General features: G+C 40.8%; 1 protein-coding gene across 1 annotated transcript in view; it reads left to right on the top strand.

The window, feature by feature from the left end:
• Positions 1-19183, top strand: part of hydin (HYDIN axonemal central pair apparatus protein) — an 869275-nt gene that overhangs the window by 607823 nt on the left and 242269 nt on the right. The window contains exons 41-43 of the mRNA XM_072547579.1: positions 3859-4067; positions 13797-13925; positions 17011-17194. Of these exons, the coding sequence (XP_072403680.1) occupies positions 3859-4067; positions 13797-13925; positions 17011-17194 (522 nt within the window). The remainder of the gene's footprint in view (positions 1-3858; positions 4068-13796; positions 13926-17010; positions 17195-19183) is intronic.

The following is a 19183-nucleotide window of genomic DNA, read 5'->3' as shown; positions in this document are numbered from 1 at the left end:
GTACTTGCTAACCATAACGGATGTGTCTACCAGACTTGAGGCAATTCCATTACAGAGTATTCAGGCAAAAAGGGTGGTGGAGGAATTGGTAGCTTTCTTTACCTGACATGGGCTACCCAGAGAGATTTAGTCAGACCAAGGCTCTAATTTTCCTGCTAGACTGTTAAAGGAAGTCATGGATAGCTTAGGCATACAGCACTTTAATCAAATACATACCACCCTGAGTCCTAGGGACCTTTGGAAAGGTGGCATCAGACTCTGAAGCCATGTTAAGAGCACACTGTCAGGATTACCTGAATGACTGGGATAAAGGTATCTCATTTGTATTGTTTGCCATTAGAGATGCCCCAAATGAATCTATTCCATTTACTCCCTTTGAGATAATATTCAGACATAAAGTGAGAGGGCTTTTGAAATTAATTAAAGAAAAATTGACAGGATCAAAGTCGGAGATCTCACACTTGGATTATGTGTCTGAGGTGAGGGAGAGATTTAATCAGGTAGGTGAGTTAGCTAAACAGCATCTGAAGATGTCACAGCATAGAATAAAGAAGGTGGCAAATAAAAACTCTAAAATTTGAACGATTTCTCATGGGGATGACACATTAGTATTGTTACCAATTGTAGGAGGTCCCTTCAACGCCAGGTTTGGTAGACCCTATCAAATTAAGAAGAAGTTGAGTCAGGTAAATTATCTGGTATAGATGCCAGATAGGAAAAAAAACTATATTGGGTGTGTCATGTGAATATGTTGAAACCTCCAGTTCCCTGTGAAATAGACACAGGGAACTGGAGACAGGTGTTAGTTACTGCAGAGTGAGGAATCAAATCCAGATGTTGTGGAGTTTGATGTGCCTCAAAATATATTAAATAATGAGAAAGTCCTTGAGGAATGGGATAGGTTAGTGAACGATCTCTCTCAGGAGCAAAGAACCGAGTTGAAAGGTTTGTTGCAGCAGTATGAGGACATATGCAGGAATAAGATAGTGAGGACTAATACTATTGTGCATGAGGTGGAAGTAGAGAATGCTGATCCGATAAAACAGTGCCCCTACAGGCTTAATCCTCTCAAAGCGACACAGGTCCAGAAAGAAGTAGATGCGATGCTCGATGAAGATATCATCGAGTCAGAGTGACTAGAATTCATCGATCGTGTTCATGAATCAACCTGACGGGACTCAACAATTTTGTGTGGACTATCAGAAAATCAACACGAACAAAATCAGACTCATACCCAATACCAAGATTGGAGGATTGTATGGAGAAAATTAGACAAGCCACTTACATTACAAAGTTGGACTTACCATGTGGTTATTGGTAGGTAACTTATTAGAGATAGCAAAATAAATTCTGTGTTTGAAACCCCAAATGAGCTATATCAATTCAAAGCGATGCCTTTTGGAATAAAGAATGCACCAGCCAAATTCCAAAGACTCATGTACAGAGTTGTGGACGGATTAACAAATTGTGCATGATGTAGTGATCTTTAGCGAGTCATGGAAGGATCACACGGTACAGTTGGCAGCACTCTTCGAATGATTACAAGAAACAAAACTGGTAATAAACTTAAAGAAAATAGAATTCGTGAAGGCAGACGTGACGTTCTTGAAGCATAACACCAGTCATGGAAGGTTAACCCCAAGAAATGTGAAGCTGAAAGTAATTGAGGAATTTCCACAGCCATCCTCAAAGAAAGAGATGCCTCGATTTTTGGGACTAAGCAGATTCTACCAGAAATTTCTTTAGATTAGATTAGATTACTTACAGTGTGGAAACAGGCCCTTCGGCCCAATAAATCCATACCGACCCGCCGAAGAGAAACCCACCCAGACCCATTCCCCTACACCTAACACTACGGGCAATTTAGCATGGCCAATTCACCTGACCTGCACATTTTTGGACCATGGGAGGAAACCGGAGCACCCAGAGGAAACCTACGCAGACACGGGGAGAATGTGCAAACTCCACACAGACAGTTGCATGAGGCGGGAATTGAACCCGGGTCTCTGGCAGTGTAGTGGCACTGTTAACAGACTTACTAAAGAAGAACACAAAATTTAAATGGACAAAACAATGCCAGGAGACATTTGAGAATCTAAAAGCAGTATTAACCGCCAAACCAGTTCTGGCTACACCAAAACATTTGAAACCCTTCAAAGTTGCAATTGATGCTAGCGATATAGGAATTAGAGCTGGACTACTACAGGAAGATGATGATGAATTGAACAGCCAATTGGCTACTTTTCAAATTTACTCAACACCCACCAGAGAAAACATTCTACCATCGAAAATGAATTATTGAGTTTGCAACTGGCCTTACAACATTTTAATGTTTATGTGGTGAACAATGTGTCAGAGATGGTTGTGTACACGGACCACAGTCCTCTGACATTCTTGGAAAGATTTAAAGACAAGAATATGAGACTATTTCATTGGAATCTTATGTTACAGACCTTTACAAATTGTTTATGTTGCGGTTAGTAAAAATGTGATAGCAGATGTGTTATCTTAAATTTAAAGAATGTGTAGATAAGATTGGACAGATTTCAATGATATGCATCTGCAGAAATTAATATGTAAAGTATAGCTTAGAATAATGACCTATGTATTTCATTGTAATGGGACTTGGAGAAGAAAAAAAAGTCTTTTCATTATGATGGTTCTTTTTGTTCTTAAGTGGGGAAGTGTTATGAAGTTGAAGACATGTACTGCACCTTTAAGAGAGGGACAATGCTGTTCTGAACTGAGAGCTTATAAGTACCTGTGTATGTGACTCGATGGCAGTCCCAGAATGTACTGGAAAATTGAAAATGTGTAACATTTGTCTGTGAAAGGGATACCTGAGTTTTGGTTACCTTTGCTCTTTTTACGACATTTTGAGTAATTCTTTTCTGATTTTTAAACAAAAGTTTTTCTATCTTCCAATCTTTCACTCCCCTTTGTAGTACGGTATGCTTTAGCTTTATCTTTAACGTCCTGGTTAGGCATGGATGTTTTTACCTTACAATTAAAATACAATCTTTCTTCTTCTGTGAAATGTAAGGAACTGAATATCTCCTTAAGGATCTACCATTGCTCATCAACTGTCCTACCTTTTGTCTTCCTATCCAGTAATTCCCTTAGATTAACTCCAGAACACTAGCATGGGACTCTAGTTTCTCACCATCAAACTAAATTTGAAATCTTAGCATCCTATGATCAGTCTTCACTTGTGGATCCTTTACTATGAGATCGCTGATTAACTCCCCTTCATTAGATAATATCAAATCCAGAACAGCCTGATCCATGATTGATTCCCCAACATATTGCTCCATGAAATAATCTCTAATAAATTCAACAAACTCTCCCCCGAAGGTCTCCTTGCCAATTTGATTAATATAGTCTATATGCACATTAAAATCAATCATGATTGACATTGTACCTTTCCTACAAGGCCCCAGTATTCCCTGTTTTGTGCCGGGTCCCACTGTGGAACTCCCATTTCAGGACAATAAATGAATTAGAATTAGGTTTTATTGTCTCAAGTACAGGGCTACGAGTACAGTGAAAACTTTACAAAGTTGCCATTCATAGCACCATCTTAGGTTCGAGGTACAAAATAATAGCTAAGAAATGTAAACACAATGCAAGATTTTGTCACAAAGTAAAGCGAGTATATTCTTGTTCCCAGTTAAAAAATGTCTTGGAGGATTGATTCTGTAGCTTTCATGGTTGAATATTGTTTCACATCCAAAGAACTATAAAGTCAGCTATACTTTTCTATAGAAGGAAAACAGAAGGCATTTACAAATATTTGTCTGGATCATGAAAGTTTTGAGATGTCTCCCTGCTTTCAAATGTGATCATTTATTATTTCAGTGTCACAGAGTGCAGTCACGCGATATTCATCAATTGGAATTGGAGGTACAACTGTTAATGAAACAAATAAACAAACACCTGATGGAAGCCCTAACTCCGAGTTCAAACTTCCACATTTCTCATCAGCCATTCATCGTAAAAGTAGCATGAACACTTTAAGGTCAAGTCATAATATCCAGAAGCAGCAAAATGAGGTCGTAACTTCACAGGTAGAGTACTGATACATTAATATAAAGATACTTGGTGTAAAGGATTTGTTTTAATGTTCTTACCAAATTAGAGTAACCAGAAGCTGAATCAGCTTTATTGCTTTGATTAACATTTGACATACTAACATTATAGTCGGGATTGGTTAGCTCAGTTGGCTGGAAGGCTGGTTTGCAATGCAGAATGATACCAACATTGCATGTTCAATTCTTGCAATAGCTGAGGTCACCATGAAGGACACTTCTTCTCAAACGCTTCCCTCAACTGAAGCATGGTGCCTGTCAGGTTAAAAGATCACTTCTAATGAGACAGTAGCCATGTGATCCAGTAGAACATTATAATAAAGTTGTGAGTATTCTGAAAAACATAAATTTTGCCAAAAGTTTTTGTCTTGCACTTGCCAGGACAAATTGTTAGAAATATCAAAGTTAAGGGAAAATGAAACTTTCACAGTGAGAGAAAAGTCCTGATCAATTGGCAAGATGATTCTGACTGGTCGAGGCATTGCAATGGAGAATGCACCAGTTAGATGATGATTGACAGTTAACTGTTAAACTTTGAATTTTAAATTTTGAACCAAGCAGGTGACTCTGTTTGGTCAAGACATTATCTTGAGAATGAACCAGAGAATGGTTGCTCCCTATTTTGTTGAACTGAAACAGGCATAGCTTGAGTAATGTTCCTTTTGTCAGTGAAGAACAGGCCTGCAAGCATATTGATACATGTACCTTCCAAATGCAGAAATGCACCACACTGTGAGCTCAACCACCAGTCCTCAACTGATTGTCAGTGTAAATCTTTGCACACAAGATCATTAAGCAAATTCTGTCCAGTTTCAGAATAACATTTCATGTTGGACAGTATAGAAGCATAGAAAATAGATACAGGAGTAGTCCATTTGACCATCAAGCCTGCACTACCATTCAATACGATCATGCAATCTCAAGTTCTTATTTCTGCCCTTTCCCCCTACCCCTTCATCCCTTTAGCTATAAGAGCCATATCCAGCTCCATCTTGAATATATTTAATGAGCTAGTCCCAACAGCTTCCTGTGGAAGAGAATTCCACAGGTTCACAACTCTGAGTGACAAAATTCTTCTTCATCTCATTCCTGAATGGCCAACCCTTATTCTTAGAGTATGGCCCCTAGTTCTGGACTTGCTCAACATCAGGCACATTCTTACCACATCTAGCCTGCCCAGTCCCACCAGGATTTTATGTTTCTATGAGATCCTCCCCATTCTTCTAAATTCCAGCAGATATAAGCCTAGTTGATCCAGTCTTTCCTCAATGTCAGTCCTGCCATCCCAGGAATCAGTCTGATGAACCTTTGCTGGACTTTCTCAATAGCGAGCATGTCTTTTCTCAGACTTGGAGACCAAAGCTGCACTCAATACTCAAGGGGTAACATCACCAAAACCCTGGATAACTTCAGCAAGACATCCTTACTCTGATACACAAATTGTCTCACTCTGAAGGCCAGTTTTCCTCACTAACTACTACACCTACATGCCAATCTTCAGCGACTGCTCCACATTGATTCCCAGGTCTCATTGCACCTCACCTTTCTTAAACTGCCACTGTTCAAATAATAATTTGCCTTCCTGTTTTTGTGACCTAAGTGGGTAATGTCACATTTATCCACATTATTTTGCATTTACCCACTCAGCCAGCCTGTCCAAGTCACCCTGCAGCCTCTAAGCATCATCCTCACAGCACACACTGCCGCCCACCTTAGTGTCATCTGCAAATTTGGAGATATTGCATTTAATTCCTTCCTCCAAATGGTTAATGTATATTGTGAACAGCTAAGGTCCCAGCACTGAGCCTTACACTTGTCACTACCTGCCACTCTGAAAAGGATCCATTTGTTTCAACTCTCTGCTTTCCTATCTGCTGACCACTTCCATATCCATGTCAATACACTACCTCTGATGCCATGAGCTTTAATTTTCCTTAAAGCTGTTCCTTGTGTGGAACCTTGTGAAAAGTCTTGTGAAAGTCCAGAAACACAATATCTACTGATTCACCCTGTCTACTCTACTGATCACCTCCTCAAAACATTACAGAAGATTTATCAAAAATGAATCCATGTTGACTGGGACCATCAGGGTTCTATTTCCTAACTAATAAGGTATGCATCTTGTGAGTTGTAGAGTGTTCCCACTTATTTATATCCCTTTGCCTTGTTTGACTTCCTCAGATCTGTAATGCCACATTTCTCTGGATTGAATTCTACTTGTCACTTTTTTGCCAATGATATCTTCCCATAGTCAATAAATGTCGTCATTGGCAACCATAAGCTCGATTTTTGTGTTACCTGCGGCAGTCTTGATCATGCTCCTACATTTAGGTCTAAAAACCAGGGATCTATTACTGAGTCCTGCAGAACTCTGCTGGAAGCAGCTTTCTAATGTCAATAAAACCTTTCAAACATTACACTTTATTTCCTGCCACTCAACAAGTTTTGCATGCAGTTTGATGCTGTGGTTTTTTTTAAAAACTAAGTGTAACCTTTTCAAGAGCATTGCTCAAATCCATATTGATGCTCATCTATCCTTGTTTTGAATATTTTTGAAGATATTCGTTTAACCTTTGTGAGAAATTTTAACTCCACAGGAGTTAGCTGAGTATCACTGAGAAACAATTTTAAAATCTCTCATTCCCCTCCAATGCATCCACTTATGGGTTTAATCGCCAACATATTCCTTGGAGACAGGCTAAAGTAAACGTTTTTTAAGGAGAATGCATGATCTCATTTTGACAGGATTTGTTTTTGAAAACTCAGGGAGGTTAGAATCCTCAAAAGTCATGAACCCTGCTATGCAAAAGGAGGATATAACATAGAATTATTTAGGATTAAATGGGTTATACTGCACGTAAACAGGCCCATGTCTTCTTCAATTATAATGTTCAGGAGATATTTAATAGAGGTGTTCAAAAATGAATAGATTATGATTGAGTACATAAGGAGAAACAGTTCCCATTAGCAGAAGGGTTAGTAACCACAGGTCCAGCAGCACTGTTGGTCTACCTATTTGGTGTAAGTAGAACTCAAGAAGTTTGGGTATGGATGTGTGGGCAGAATGGTGTGCTTGCAGATAGGCTTGAGGTAAAGAGAACTTGAAAAGGACAGTCCCTCTGGACGTCCCCAGAACCTGCCAGTATTTACAGTCATAAAGGCCTCCAGCACGGAGACAGGCCATCTGGCCCAAACCGGTCCATGCTGAGCAAAATGTTCATCCACGCTAACCCCGTTACTCTGCACTTGGCCTATATCCTTCTAAACCTTTCGTATCTGTATATTTGTCCAAATGCCTTTTAAATGTTCATGTACCCGCCTCAACCACTTCCACTGGTAGCTCATTTCATATGTGTACCACCCTCTGTAAAGAAAGTTGCTCCTTTTATTCTTTCCCCTCTAATCTTAAACTGATGCCCTGTAGTCCTTGATTCCCAACCCTGGGAAAAAGACTGAGGGCACTCACCCTACCCATGCATCTCATGATCTTGTATACTTCTATAAGATCCCCTTCAGCCTCCTACGCTCTGAAGAAAAATGTCCGAGCTTGTCCAGCCTCTCCCTATAACTCAGACAGTTGAGTCCAGGCAATATCTTTGTAAATTTCTTCTGCACTCTTTCCAATTGAAAAATATCCTTCCTCTAGCAAGGTGACCAAAACTGAACACAATATTCGAAGTGCGGCTTGACTAATGACCTATACAACTGCAACATGACTTCCCGGCTTCTATACTCAGTGTCCTGACTGATGAAGGCCAGTGTGTCAAAAGCTTTCTTCACTGCCCAGTCTACCTGTCACTCCACTTTCAGAGAACCATGCACCTGAACTCCAAGGTCTCTCTGTTCCACTACATGCCTTAAGGCACTACCATTCACTACCAAACACTAGCCACCTGACACCTGGAGGAAGAATGCCTCATCTCTGCCTTGGGACCCTCCAACCACATGGGATCATTGTTGATTTCGCCTGTTTCCTCATTTTCCCTGCCCTGCCTTTTCCCAGATCCAGCCTTTCAACTCTGCACCACCCTCTTGCACTGTCCTACCTATCAATCTCCCTTCCCACCTATCCACTCCACACTCACCCCCACCTTCATCTACCTATTGCATTCCCAGCTACCTTCCTCCCCGCAGCCCCACCTCCCTCCCATTTATCTCTCAGCCCCCTTGCCTGACCCCCCCCCATTCCTGTTGAAGAGCTCATGCTTGAAACGTTGAAGTTCTCCTCCTTGAAATAAAGCACCCAGAGACAACTCAATGCTATTTATCAACTGCCTGTTTGAAGGAGACATTTTGGCACCACTGTGAAAATACCCCTCTGGAAGAGAAGCAGGACAAAAACATAGCTCTTAAAGGCACAATAGTGTCAAAAATGAAAGAACTGTGGATGCTGGAAATCTGGAACAAAGACAGTGTTTGCTGGAGAACGTCAGCACGTCTGGCAGCATCTGAGAAAACAGAGTTGACATTTTGAGTCCAATGACCTTTCTTCAAAACAGACAAATCCATCTGGCCTGTGTGGCACCACTAAAAATAACTGTTTGAACATTCCTTAGGCTGCTTCAGGGTGCTAACTTAAGAATGCAATTTTCCAAATTACCAAAAAATATTTTATTGGGCTGATGAAATAAAATATAGAATCATAGAGTGGTTGCAGGATAGAAAGTGGCATTGTGTCTGTATTAACTTTGCAAAAACAACTTAGCCAAGTCTGCTGTGCTTCCCTTACCCTATGCGGGAAACCGAGGAGGTAGGGGAAGTGCTAAATGATTATCTTTCGTCAGTATTCATACTGGAAAAGACAATGTTGTTGAGGAAAATACTGTGATATAGGCTACTAGCCTAGAAGAGGTTGAGATTCACAAGGAGGAGGTGTTATCAATCCTGGAAATTTAAAAAATAGATGAGTGCCCTGGGCTGGATGGGGTTTATTCTAGGATTGTCTGGGAAGCCAGGGAGGAGATTGCAGAGCCTTTAGCTTTGATCTTCATGTCGTCATTGTCTACAGGACTGGAGGATAGCAAATGTTGCCCCCTTGTTCAAGAAGGGGAGTGGAGTCATCCTGGTAATTATCAACCAGTGAGCCTTACTTCAGTTATGGGTAAAGTTTTGGAAAAGGTTATAAGAGATTATAATTTATAGTTATCTAGGAAGGAATAAATTGATTAGGGCTAGTCGCTATGATATTGTGAAGGGTAGGCCATGCCCCACAAACTTTATTGAGTTCTTAGAGAAGGTGACCAAACGGTTGGATGAGGGTAAAGCGGTTGATGTGGTGTATATGGATTTCAGTAAGGTGTTTGATAAAGTTCCCCACTGTAGGCTATTGCACAAAATACGGGGACATCGGATTGAGGGTAGTTTAGTGGTTTGGATAAGAAATTGGCAAGTTGAAAGATGATAGGGTGGTGGTTGTTGGGAAGTGTTCATCCTGAAGCTCGCTTACTCGCGGTGTACCACAAGGATCTGTCTTGGGGCCACTGTTGTTTGTCATTTTTATAAATGACCTGGATGAGGGCGGAGAAGGATGGGTTAGTAAATTTGTGGATGACACTAAGGTCAGTTGTGTTGTGGATCATGCCGAAGGATGCTGTAGGTTACAGAGAGACATAGATAAGCTGCAGAGCTGGGCTGAGAAGTGGTAAATAGAAGTTAATATGGAAAAGTGTGAGGTGATTCACTTTGGAAGGAGTAACAGGAATACAGAGTACTGGATTAATGGTAAGATTCCTGGTAGTGTAGATGAACAGAGAGATCTTGCATCAATGTTTACTGTGGAAAAGGACATGAAAGATATAGAATAAAGGGAAATAGATGGTGACATCTTGAAAAATGTCCATATTACAGAGGAAAAAGTAAAGAATGTCTTGATAAACATAAAAGTGGATAAATCCTCAGGGCGAGCCCTTTTAAGTTGCACAACATCTTTCCTCTAGGAAGGAGACCAGAATTGCATGCAATATTCCAACAGTGGCCTAACCAATGTGCTGTACAGCTGCAACATGACCTCCCAACTCCTATACTCAATACCAGAAGGAAAGCATACCAAACGCCTTCTTCACTATCCTATCTACCTGCGACTCCACTTTCAAGGAGCTATGAACTTGTACTCCAAGGTCTCTTTGTTCAGCACCCAAGTCCTCAGGAGTGTTGCTGTACATCCTGTCTCTCAGAATTCCCTCCAACAACTTGCCCGCCACCGCCATCAGGCTCACTGGTCTATAGTTCCCTGGCTTGTCCTTACCACCTTTCATAAACAGTAGCACCACATTAGCCAACCTCCAGTCTTCCGCCACCACACCTGTGACTATCAATGATACAAATATCTCAGCAAGGGGCCCAGCAATCACTTCCCTAGGATCCCACAGAGTTCTAGGGTACACCTGAGGGACAGGATATATTTGGAAAGGCAAGGATAGTCAACATTACTTTGTGCGTGGGAAGTCATGTCTCACAAACTTGATTGAGTTTTTTGAAGAAGTAACAAAGAAGATTGATGAGGGCAGAGCGTGGACATGATCCATATAGAGTTCAGTAAAGCGTTCAACAAGGTTCCCCATGGGAGACTGATTAGCAAGGTTAGATCTCATGGGATACAGGGAGAACTAGCCATTGGGATACAGAACTGGCTCAAAGGTAGAAGACAGAGGATGGTGGTGGAGGGTTGTTTTTCAGACTGGAGGCCTGTGACCAGTGGAATGTCACAAGGATCGGTGCTGGGTCCTCTACTTTTCATTATTTATTTAAATGATTTGGATGTGAGCATAAGAGTTACAGTTAGTAAGTTTGCAGATGACAACAAAATTGGAGGTGTAGTGGACAGCGAAGAAAGTTACCCCAGATTATAACAGGATCTTGAGATGGGCCAATAGGCTGAGAAGTGGCAGATGGAGTTTAATTTAGATAAATGCAAGGTGCTGCATTTTGGGAAAGCAAATCTTAGCAGGACTTACACACTTAATGGTAAGGTCCTAGGGAGTGTTGCTGAACAAAGAGAGCTTGGAGTGCAGGTTCATAGCTCCTTGAAAGTGGAGTCGCAGGTAGATAGGATAGTGAAGAAGGCAAGGCGTTTGGTATGCTTTCCTTTATTGGTCAGAGTATTGAGTACAGGAGTTGGGAGGTCATGTTGTGGCTGTACAGGACATTGGTTAGGCCACTTTTGGAATATTGCATGCAATTCCAGTCTCTTTCGTATTGGAAGGGTGTTGTGAAACTTGAAAAGATTCAGAAAAGATTTGCAAAGATGTTGCCAGGGTTGGAGGATTTGAGCTATAGGAAGAGGTTGAATAGGCTGGGGCTGTTTTCTCTGTAACATCAGAGGCTGAGGGATGACCTTTATAGAAGTTTATAAAATCATGAGGGGCATGGATAGGATAAATAGACAAAGTCTTTTCTCTGGGGTGGGGAAGTCCAGAACTAGAGGGCATAGGTTTAGGGTGAGAGGGGAAAGATATAAAAGAGACCTAAGGGGCAAATGTTTCATGCAGAGCATGGTATGTGTATGGAATGAGCTGCCAGAGGAAGTGATGGAGGCTGGTACAATTGCAACATTTAAAAAGGCATCAGGATGAGTATATGAATAGGAAGGGTTTGGAGGGATATGGGCCGGGTGCTGGCAGGTGGGACTATATTGGGTTGGGATATCTGGTCGGCATGGACAGGTTGTACCGAAGAGTCTATTTCCATGCTGTATGACTCTAAGATTCTACCTCAGTGTCCATGTACATAGTTCCCTGAAAGTTTGGTTGTTAAGAAGGCATACGGTGCATTAGCTTTTATTGGTAGAGGGATTGCGTTTCGGAACCATGAGGCCATGCTGCAACTGAACAAAACTCTAATGCATCCTCACTTGGAGTATTGTGTACAGTTCTGGTCACCGCATTATAGGAAGGATGTAGAAGCTTTGGAAAGTAATAAGAGAAGATTTACTGGGATGTTGCCAGGTATGGAGGGAAGGTCTTACGAGGAAAGGGTGAAGGACTTGAGGCTGTTTCGTTAGAGAGAAGAAGGTTGAGGGGTATGTTAATTGCGGCATAGAAAATAATCAGAGGGTTACATAGAGTGGACAGTGAGAGTTTTTTTTTCTCTGATCGTGATGGCTAGCATGAAAGGACATAGCTTTAAATTGAGGAGTGATAGATATAGGACAGATATCAGAGGTAGTTTCTTTACTCAGAGAGTAGTCGGGGAGTGGAATGTCCTGCCTGCAACAGTAGTAGACTCGCCAACTTTAAAGGCATTTAAATGGTCATTGGATAGACATATGGATGAAAATTGAATAGTGTAGGCTAGATGGGCTTCAGATTGAGGCACAACATTGAGGGCCGAAGGGTCTGTACTGCGCTGTAATGTTCTATGTTCTGAAGCTCTCCTCTGAGCTTCCTCAAAAGCACTGATAGCTTTCCCTTGAAAGCCTCTCAGGCTGTGCATTCCAGAGATCCCAAATATTTGCTGCCATATAAGTTTTTCACGAGACAGTGCTTCTTTTGCCAATCACCATTGTCTGGCTTTTGACCTTTTCACCAATGGAAATGGTTTCTCTTTAACTACTGTGTCTAAACTATCATAATCTCCTTTCAACCTTCTGGTAAAAGGCACATGCTGGTAAAGTTTTATGTAAAACTCTAATTGAGGCCAAATCAGAATCTTTTGAATTTTCAAAAGAACTTCCTTGCTTTTGTGTCCTATACATCTTTGTAAAAAACCTCTTTTAACACAATATTCTGCATTCTGTTCTAGCACCCCGATGACTTATGTCAGGTATAATCTGTCTGGTGAGCACACTTTTCATTCAATCTTGGTACATGTGACAATAATAAATCAAATCAAATTTCCTCAACTTGCCATGCCATCTTCAATGATTTATGCACATTGTGCCCAAGGTCTCTCTGTTCTTACAAAACAAAGAACATAATGCTAAGGTTTATGCTTCATGTCATCCCTTTGACCACAACATGCCACTTCACATTTGTCTCGATGAAACTCATTTGCCATGTGTCCATTCGTTTCATCAACCTGTATCCCTTGAGAATCTATTCGTGTCCTTACTGTTCAAATGCTTCCAAGGTTTGTGTCACCTTCTCATTTCAAAATTGTACATTTGTGCACCCAAGTCTCATTTTTAATAAAATGTCTTTAAAATACACCAGGAAGAGAAGGGATCTCAGTAAAAACTGCAAGGGAGCACACTTTATGCACACTTGCAGTTTGAAAAATAACCATTTATTACTACTGTTTCCTCTCACTCAGCCACTTTTGTATCTATAATTCAGCTTTCCCTTTTATTTTATGGGTTCACCTTTACTGGCATGTCTCATATGTGACACTTTATTAAATATCTTTTGAAAGTCCGTGTACACCATGACAACCACTGTAGTTTCACAAACCATTTGTTACATTATCAAAAATTCAAATATGATAAACTGAACATCTGATCTAGTCTGTGGCCACCTAATTCAGCTTTGCAATTGTTCTTTCACTTCAGCTATAACATTATCTTAAATTATTCCAAACATACACTTCTTCAGAGCATTTAAAAGTTCTCCAAGCCTGACTCCCAATTTTAACTTCTATTCTATTTCTGTTACATGATTAGAATATCAAACGTTTAAGGTCAAAGTTTGCTAAATGTTAACATTGTAGCATTTATGAGGAAATATGTTTTTTTTCTGATTGCAAGTAATTTTAGATATTTATTGAAATCCCTAGATGTCTGTAATTGGTCCGGTAATGCAGCAGCCTTTGAGCATCACCACAAGCTTCATTGGAGAGGCAAACCTCATGAACTGTCAATTACCAGAAGATGTGATGGTAGAACTTCTGGCGGAGAGATTGCAGGTACAATACGGTGCCAACCAGGAATGTTACTGCATTCGCTGTATCACTTCATATAATAGGATACCAAAAAGCAATTTTCCAGTTCCCTCTATCCTCGTAACAAAGGCAGTAATACTTATCAGGTGCAGTTATATTTTAAAACCTCTAATGATTAATTTCAGTGACTAATCTTCAGTTATGGACTGAGATCATGGGTGTTGCTAGTTTTCCTGATCATGGGACAACATTTCAGCAAAGCTAAATTCTATTGTTACCCAACTCCCAGGACTCTCTTATTTTCTAACAGAGGAGTCTCCAGCTGATGGTTTGAGCTGATTTTGTTCTTGACCTTTTCCTAGGTGCTAAATTGAATCCTCCCATGTTGTGATTAACTGTCTTCCATTAGGCTGTAGAATTGTGGTTAGCATCTTAATTGGCTTGCACACTAAACTAATCATGCCAGATCCAAGAACACACTAGCCCGGTCTGAGGTTAGCACCCAAGACAATACAATCTCAGCCACCTGGGGGAAGCACAGCAATGTGAAAGAAAGGTAATGACTTTAAACACTCCACTAGTGTAAGTGCCATCATCTCTCCTATACTTCATTCTCACTCTGTCTCTGCTACAGTACCCACCTCCTCCCAAGATTAATGTTCCACCACTTTTATTGTTGCAAGTCTGAGGTGATAGAGGCTGGTGTCGAACATGAATGTTGTTTCAAGCAAGTGGTGAGCCACAGTTGCAAGCTATCCACTATGACTAACATGTAAAGGATTCTCAACATCTAGCTTGTTCAGCTGGTTTCGTACGTTATTTAGCTGAGTATTAACAAGGTACTTAACTTAAACAATAATCCTCCTCAATTGTCAACTTGTCGCTGTCTCATGATAAACTCGCCTCGCCATTTGGCAGGTGCAAAAACAGATGCTATGTGACACTCCCAGACTTCTTGCCTGACCCTGCCACAGCTCACAGAGTCATAGAGTACAACAGCATGGAAACAGGCCCTTCGGCTCAGACTAGTCCATGCTGACCATGGTGCCCACTCAGCTAGTTCCAATTGCTCGCATTTAGTCTATATCCCTCTAAACCCTTCCCATCCATGGACCTGTCCAAATGTTTTATGCATGTTGCTATTGTATCTGCTTCAGCCACTTTCTGTAGCACCCCATTCCATAGATTCACCACTCACCGTGTGAAGAAGTTGCCCCTCGGGTCCTTCTTAAATCTTTCCCCTCTCACCTTCAACCTATACCCTCTACTTTTCAATTCACCATCTCTGGGAAAAACGCTATATTCATTCATCCTATCTATGCCCCTTGTGATTTTATGCACCTCAATAAGGTCACCTCTTATTCTCTTATGTTCCAAGGAATAAAGTCCTATCCTGGCCAGCCACTCCCTATAACTCAGGCTCCTGTTTGATTCTACCTTGTATTTCTGAGCAAGAATAGCATTTAAAGCCAAGGTAGACACAGGAGCTGTGCCAACATTCTGCCATTAAGAAACTTAAAGTATTTTGTAAGATGAAAGTCAATGGTACAGCCTACGGTCGCAATGTTAATAATTTACAATGGGTCACCAAGCTATTGGACCAGTACACTGACATTAAAATGCAATGATAGCAAGTCTGCATTATTATTGAATGTTTTCTACTTGGTAGGCACAAATGGTCAGGCAGTAGCAAGGTTATCAGCCCGTAGGGAGCTAGAATTGGGATCTGCAATTGTGCTAAAAGAAAATATTAAAAATAATTGTCTTGAATCTGTTCAGAACTGAGAGCTGAAATACCCAAGCATATTTGATTCAGCGGGGAGCTTCTAAAATGATGCTATTTTATACTTAAGACAAAATGCAATTTCTTGGATTTGACCCACTTTTAGCGTAGACATCAAAGGAAAGTGGAAAACTGCATGAAATCATGTGGGATGAATTGGGGCTGTTCATCATGTGTCTTATGTGTACTGGAAAAGGATGGAGTGCCATGTGGGTCTGTTTGTACCTGAGATATTTGAATCATATGCTTAAGAGGCATCTACGTAAAAATCTATTACTGGAAGAAATAAATCCAAGGTTTACTTTGAAATTTTAGTTGATATTGATTTGATTTCTCTCAGCATCTTTGTTGTCGCCTATGTAGTTTGTGTTTTTCTTATCTTTTAGTTGCAATTATTAAATTTCTCCGTACTGGTTTGTGATAGTTCATTGACATTTTTAATAACATTTAGCCTGAACTTTATTGATCACCTTTCAAAATAATTCCTTTATTCTATAATTTGGTCATTTTCATTCTTTCATTATTTTTAGTTCCAATCTTATTCCCTCAAAATTAGCCCTTTTCAAATCCATCACCTTGTAACTTGTTTTACTGACTTCTTTCACAGTCTTTATATGAAACCTTATTACACTGTGATCACTATGGCCTAGATGTTCCCCTCTGTGCAGTGTTCCCCTATGATATCAATGGAGAATACTATGCACAGTTGCAGTGCCTTCCTTTGGTGAATTGATATAAATGTGTGTGGTGCAGCAGAAAGCGGTACTGCATCGATTAATGCTGATGCTGACCCTGTCCCCCGCCACAACCCCAATCCCAGCAATATATTTACTGTTTGTATCAGTCTTATACCTTACATCTGTCTGAGCTTTATTCTCTTTCATTTATCCTCAAATATGAGTTATTTTTGCCACATCCATCCCAATTACAAATTTAAAATTTCAGTCACAACCCTATTTTTCTTTGCATATTCTTAATTTTAAGCAAACAACTTGACTTGTATTTGTTTTGGTCTGTCAATTTTATACATTCCAGCTCAAATATGATGCCTAATATCTGTGCATTGTGTCAATTTAATGTCAGTAATATACAGTATTATGTGGATTAATTGAATCCCCCTTTACTCAGCAATATCTCAGTTCAGCATTTTGTATCTAATGAAAAAAAAATCAAAGCCATTTATGAGTTTATGATTAGGATAAGTATTTCATGGTCAATAATGTCATATTGCTACTTTGGCGATGGTAGAATCAATATTAAAGTCCGCTTTACTGAAATGTTTAACTCATTGTTTGGCTTGTACTTTATCACCAATTTCTGTTGTAGCTGAATGACTGTTGCCGAGGTGTTGTAATCGATGGATTGGAAAGCATATACAGTCCGAGTGAAGCCTACACTCTCACAGCTGCACTTAAAGCAATTAGCAATAGACGTCACATCTACTTAATCAACCTTCGTCAGGATTATACAGCACTGAAGTCCAGGGAGAAAGCCAAGCAGGATGAAGAGGGTATGTGACTGTTGTACTGAATGGTTCTGCAACAATGCTTGCAGTATCAATGAATATTCATTTTAACCACCAGAATTCTTCTGTGTCATGGCTTTAATGCAGAATAATAAAATGGTTTCTTCAATCGCCCCAAAATATGTTTTAATCCTAACATTGATATGAGTGCTTTCCTTGAATAATTGAAACCTTTTTCCACTTACCCTGAGAGAATCATAGAATCTCTACAATGTGGAAACAGGCCAATTAGACTAACAAGTCCACACTGACCTTCCAAAGAGTAACCCCCGCCCCCCCAGACCCATTCCCCAATCCCATTACTCTACATTTACCCCTGACTAATGCACCTAACCTACACATCCCTGAACGTTAAGGGCAATTTAGCATGGCCAACTCACCTAACCTGCTCACCTTTGGACTGTGGAGGGAACCGGGGCACCAGTAAGAAACCCATGCAGACATGGGGAGAATGTGCAAGTTCCACATAGACAGTTGCCCAAGGCTGGGCTCAAACCTGGGTCCCTGGTGCTGTGAAGCAGCAGTGCTAACCACTGGGCCACCATGCCACCCTGCTGGTAAATAGAGTCCAAATCTATGTGTTTTTTAATGGAGTTCCAGTTTGAATGCGGACCTCTAGGAGTTCCCGTGCATGCCTTTGTTTAGCCTGTCCCAGGATGGATGTATTGTCCTAGTCCAACTGGTGTCCCTGTTCGTCTGTGTGTATGGTTACCAGTGATAGTTGGTCATGTTTTTTGGTGACTAGTTGGTGCTTATGTATCCTGGTGGGTAGTTTCCTGCCCATCTGTCCAATGCAATGTTTGTTGTAGTCCTTGCAGTGTATTTTGTTTATTACGTTTGTTCTGCTGGTTGTGGATATAGGGTCGTTTAAATTCATCAGGAGTTGTTTTAGTGTGGTATTAGATTTGAGGGCTACCATGATGCCTTGGGGACAGAGTAGTCTGGTGGCCATCTCTGAAATGTCTTTGATATATGGTAAGGTGACTAGAGTGTCTGGGCGTGTTATGCCATTTTAAGAGCCATTTCCTCACTCTTAATTTAACCAATCACAAGTAACCAAAACTAAACAATTTTTTTCAACTACATCTTATTGAAAGATCTAGGACACTAATCGGCAAGTGTTTAAATCTGCTGGGATCTTTCATACCCCAAAGCTGTTCAAATCTGTCCAAATCTCAGACTAGATCTGTCTAAACCTGTCCAAATCTCAGAAATTGGAGAAACAACACCTCATCTTCTGCCTGGGCAGCATATAGCCCGGAGGACTCAACATTGAGTCCCCCGATTTCAAATAACCTCCCTTCCCATCCCCAACTCCCTTCCAAACACCTCCCCTTGCTTCTATTCCTCTGATCAACCCTTCCTTCCAGCTACCGACCAGATTCATTCCACCCATTGACCAACCAGGTTGTACCCACTACCTGTGTTCACCTACCCCCACCCTTTTCCCCACCCAAAACCCTCTCTGATCTTGCTGACTGACACCAACAGACTCATGCCGGGTCATAATCTCCGGATTACTGCCCAAGCCACATGCAATTCGGTTTAGGGATTAGACATTAATAAAGTAAACATGTGGCTAAGGGAGTGTTGTGGGAAAGAGGCGTCCGTTTCATGGGGCATTGGCATCAGTTTTGGGACCGGGTGATCTGTACTGATGGGACGGTCTCCACCTGAACCGATCTGGAACCAGTATTCTAGCGAAAAGGATAAATAGGGTCATCACTAGGACTTGAAACTTGAGAGTTGAGGAGGAAGGGAAAGGGAAAGTGACAGGAAGTATGGTGATAAATGAAAAATTAAGCTGCAGGTTAGCATGAGGGTTTAAGTTCAAGGCAGACTATGAAAAAAGCAAAAAGGAAGGGTAACTCAGGAGATATTAGAGATGTTGTGAATCATGACGTTAAGGAAGTTAGCATAAAGTCACTTTACCTGAATGCTTGCAGCATTCATAACAAGGTTGATGAGTTAATG

The sequence above is a fragment of the Chiloscyllium punctatum genome, chromosome 26 (assembly GCF_047496795.1).
Source record: "Chiloscyllium punctatum isolate Juve2018m chromosome 26, sChiPun1.3, whole genome shotgun sequence".
NCBI lineage: Eukaryota > Metazoa > Chordata > Chondrichthyes > Orectolobiformes > Hemiscylliidae > Chiloscyllium > Chiloscyllium punctatum.
The sequence above is the reverse complement of the archived record's forward strand: the minus strand, read 5'-3'. Positions and strand labels throughout refer to the sequence as shown.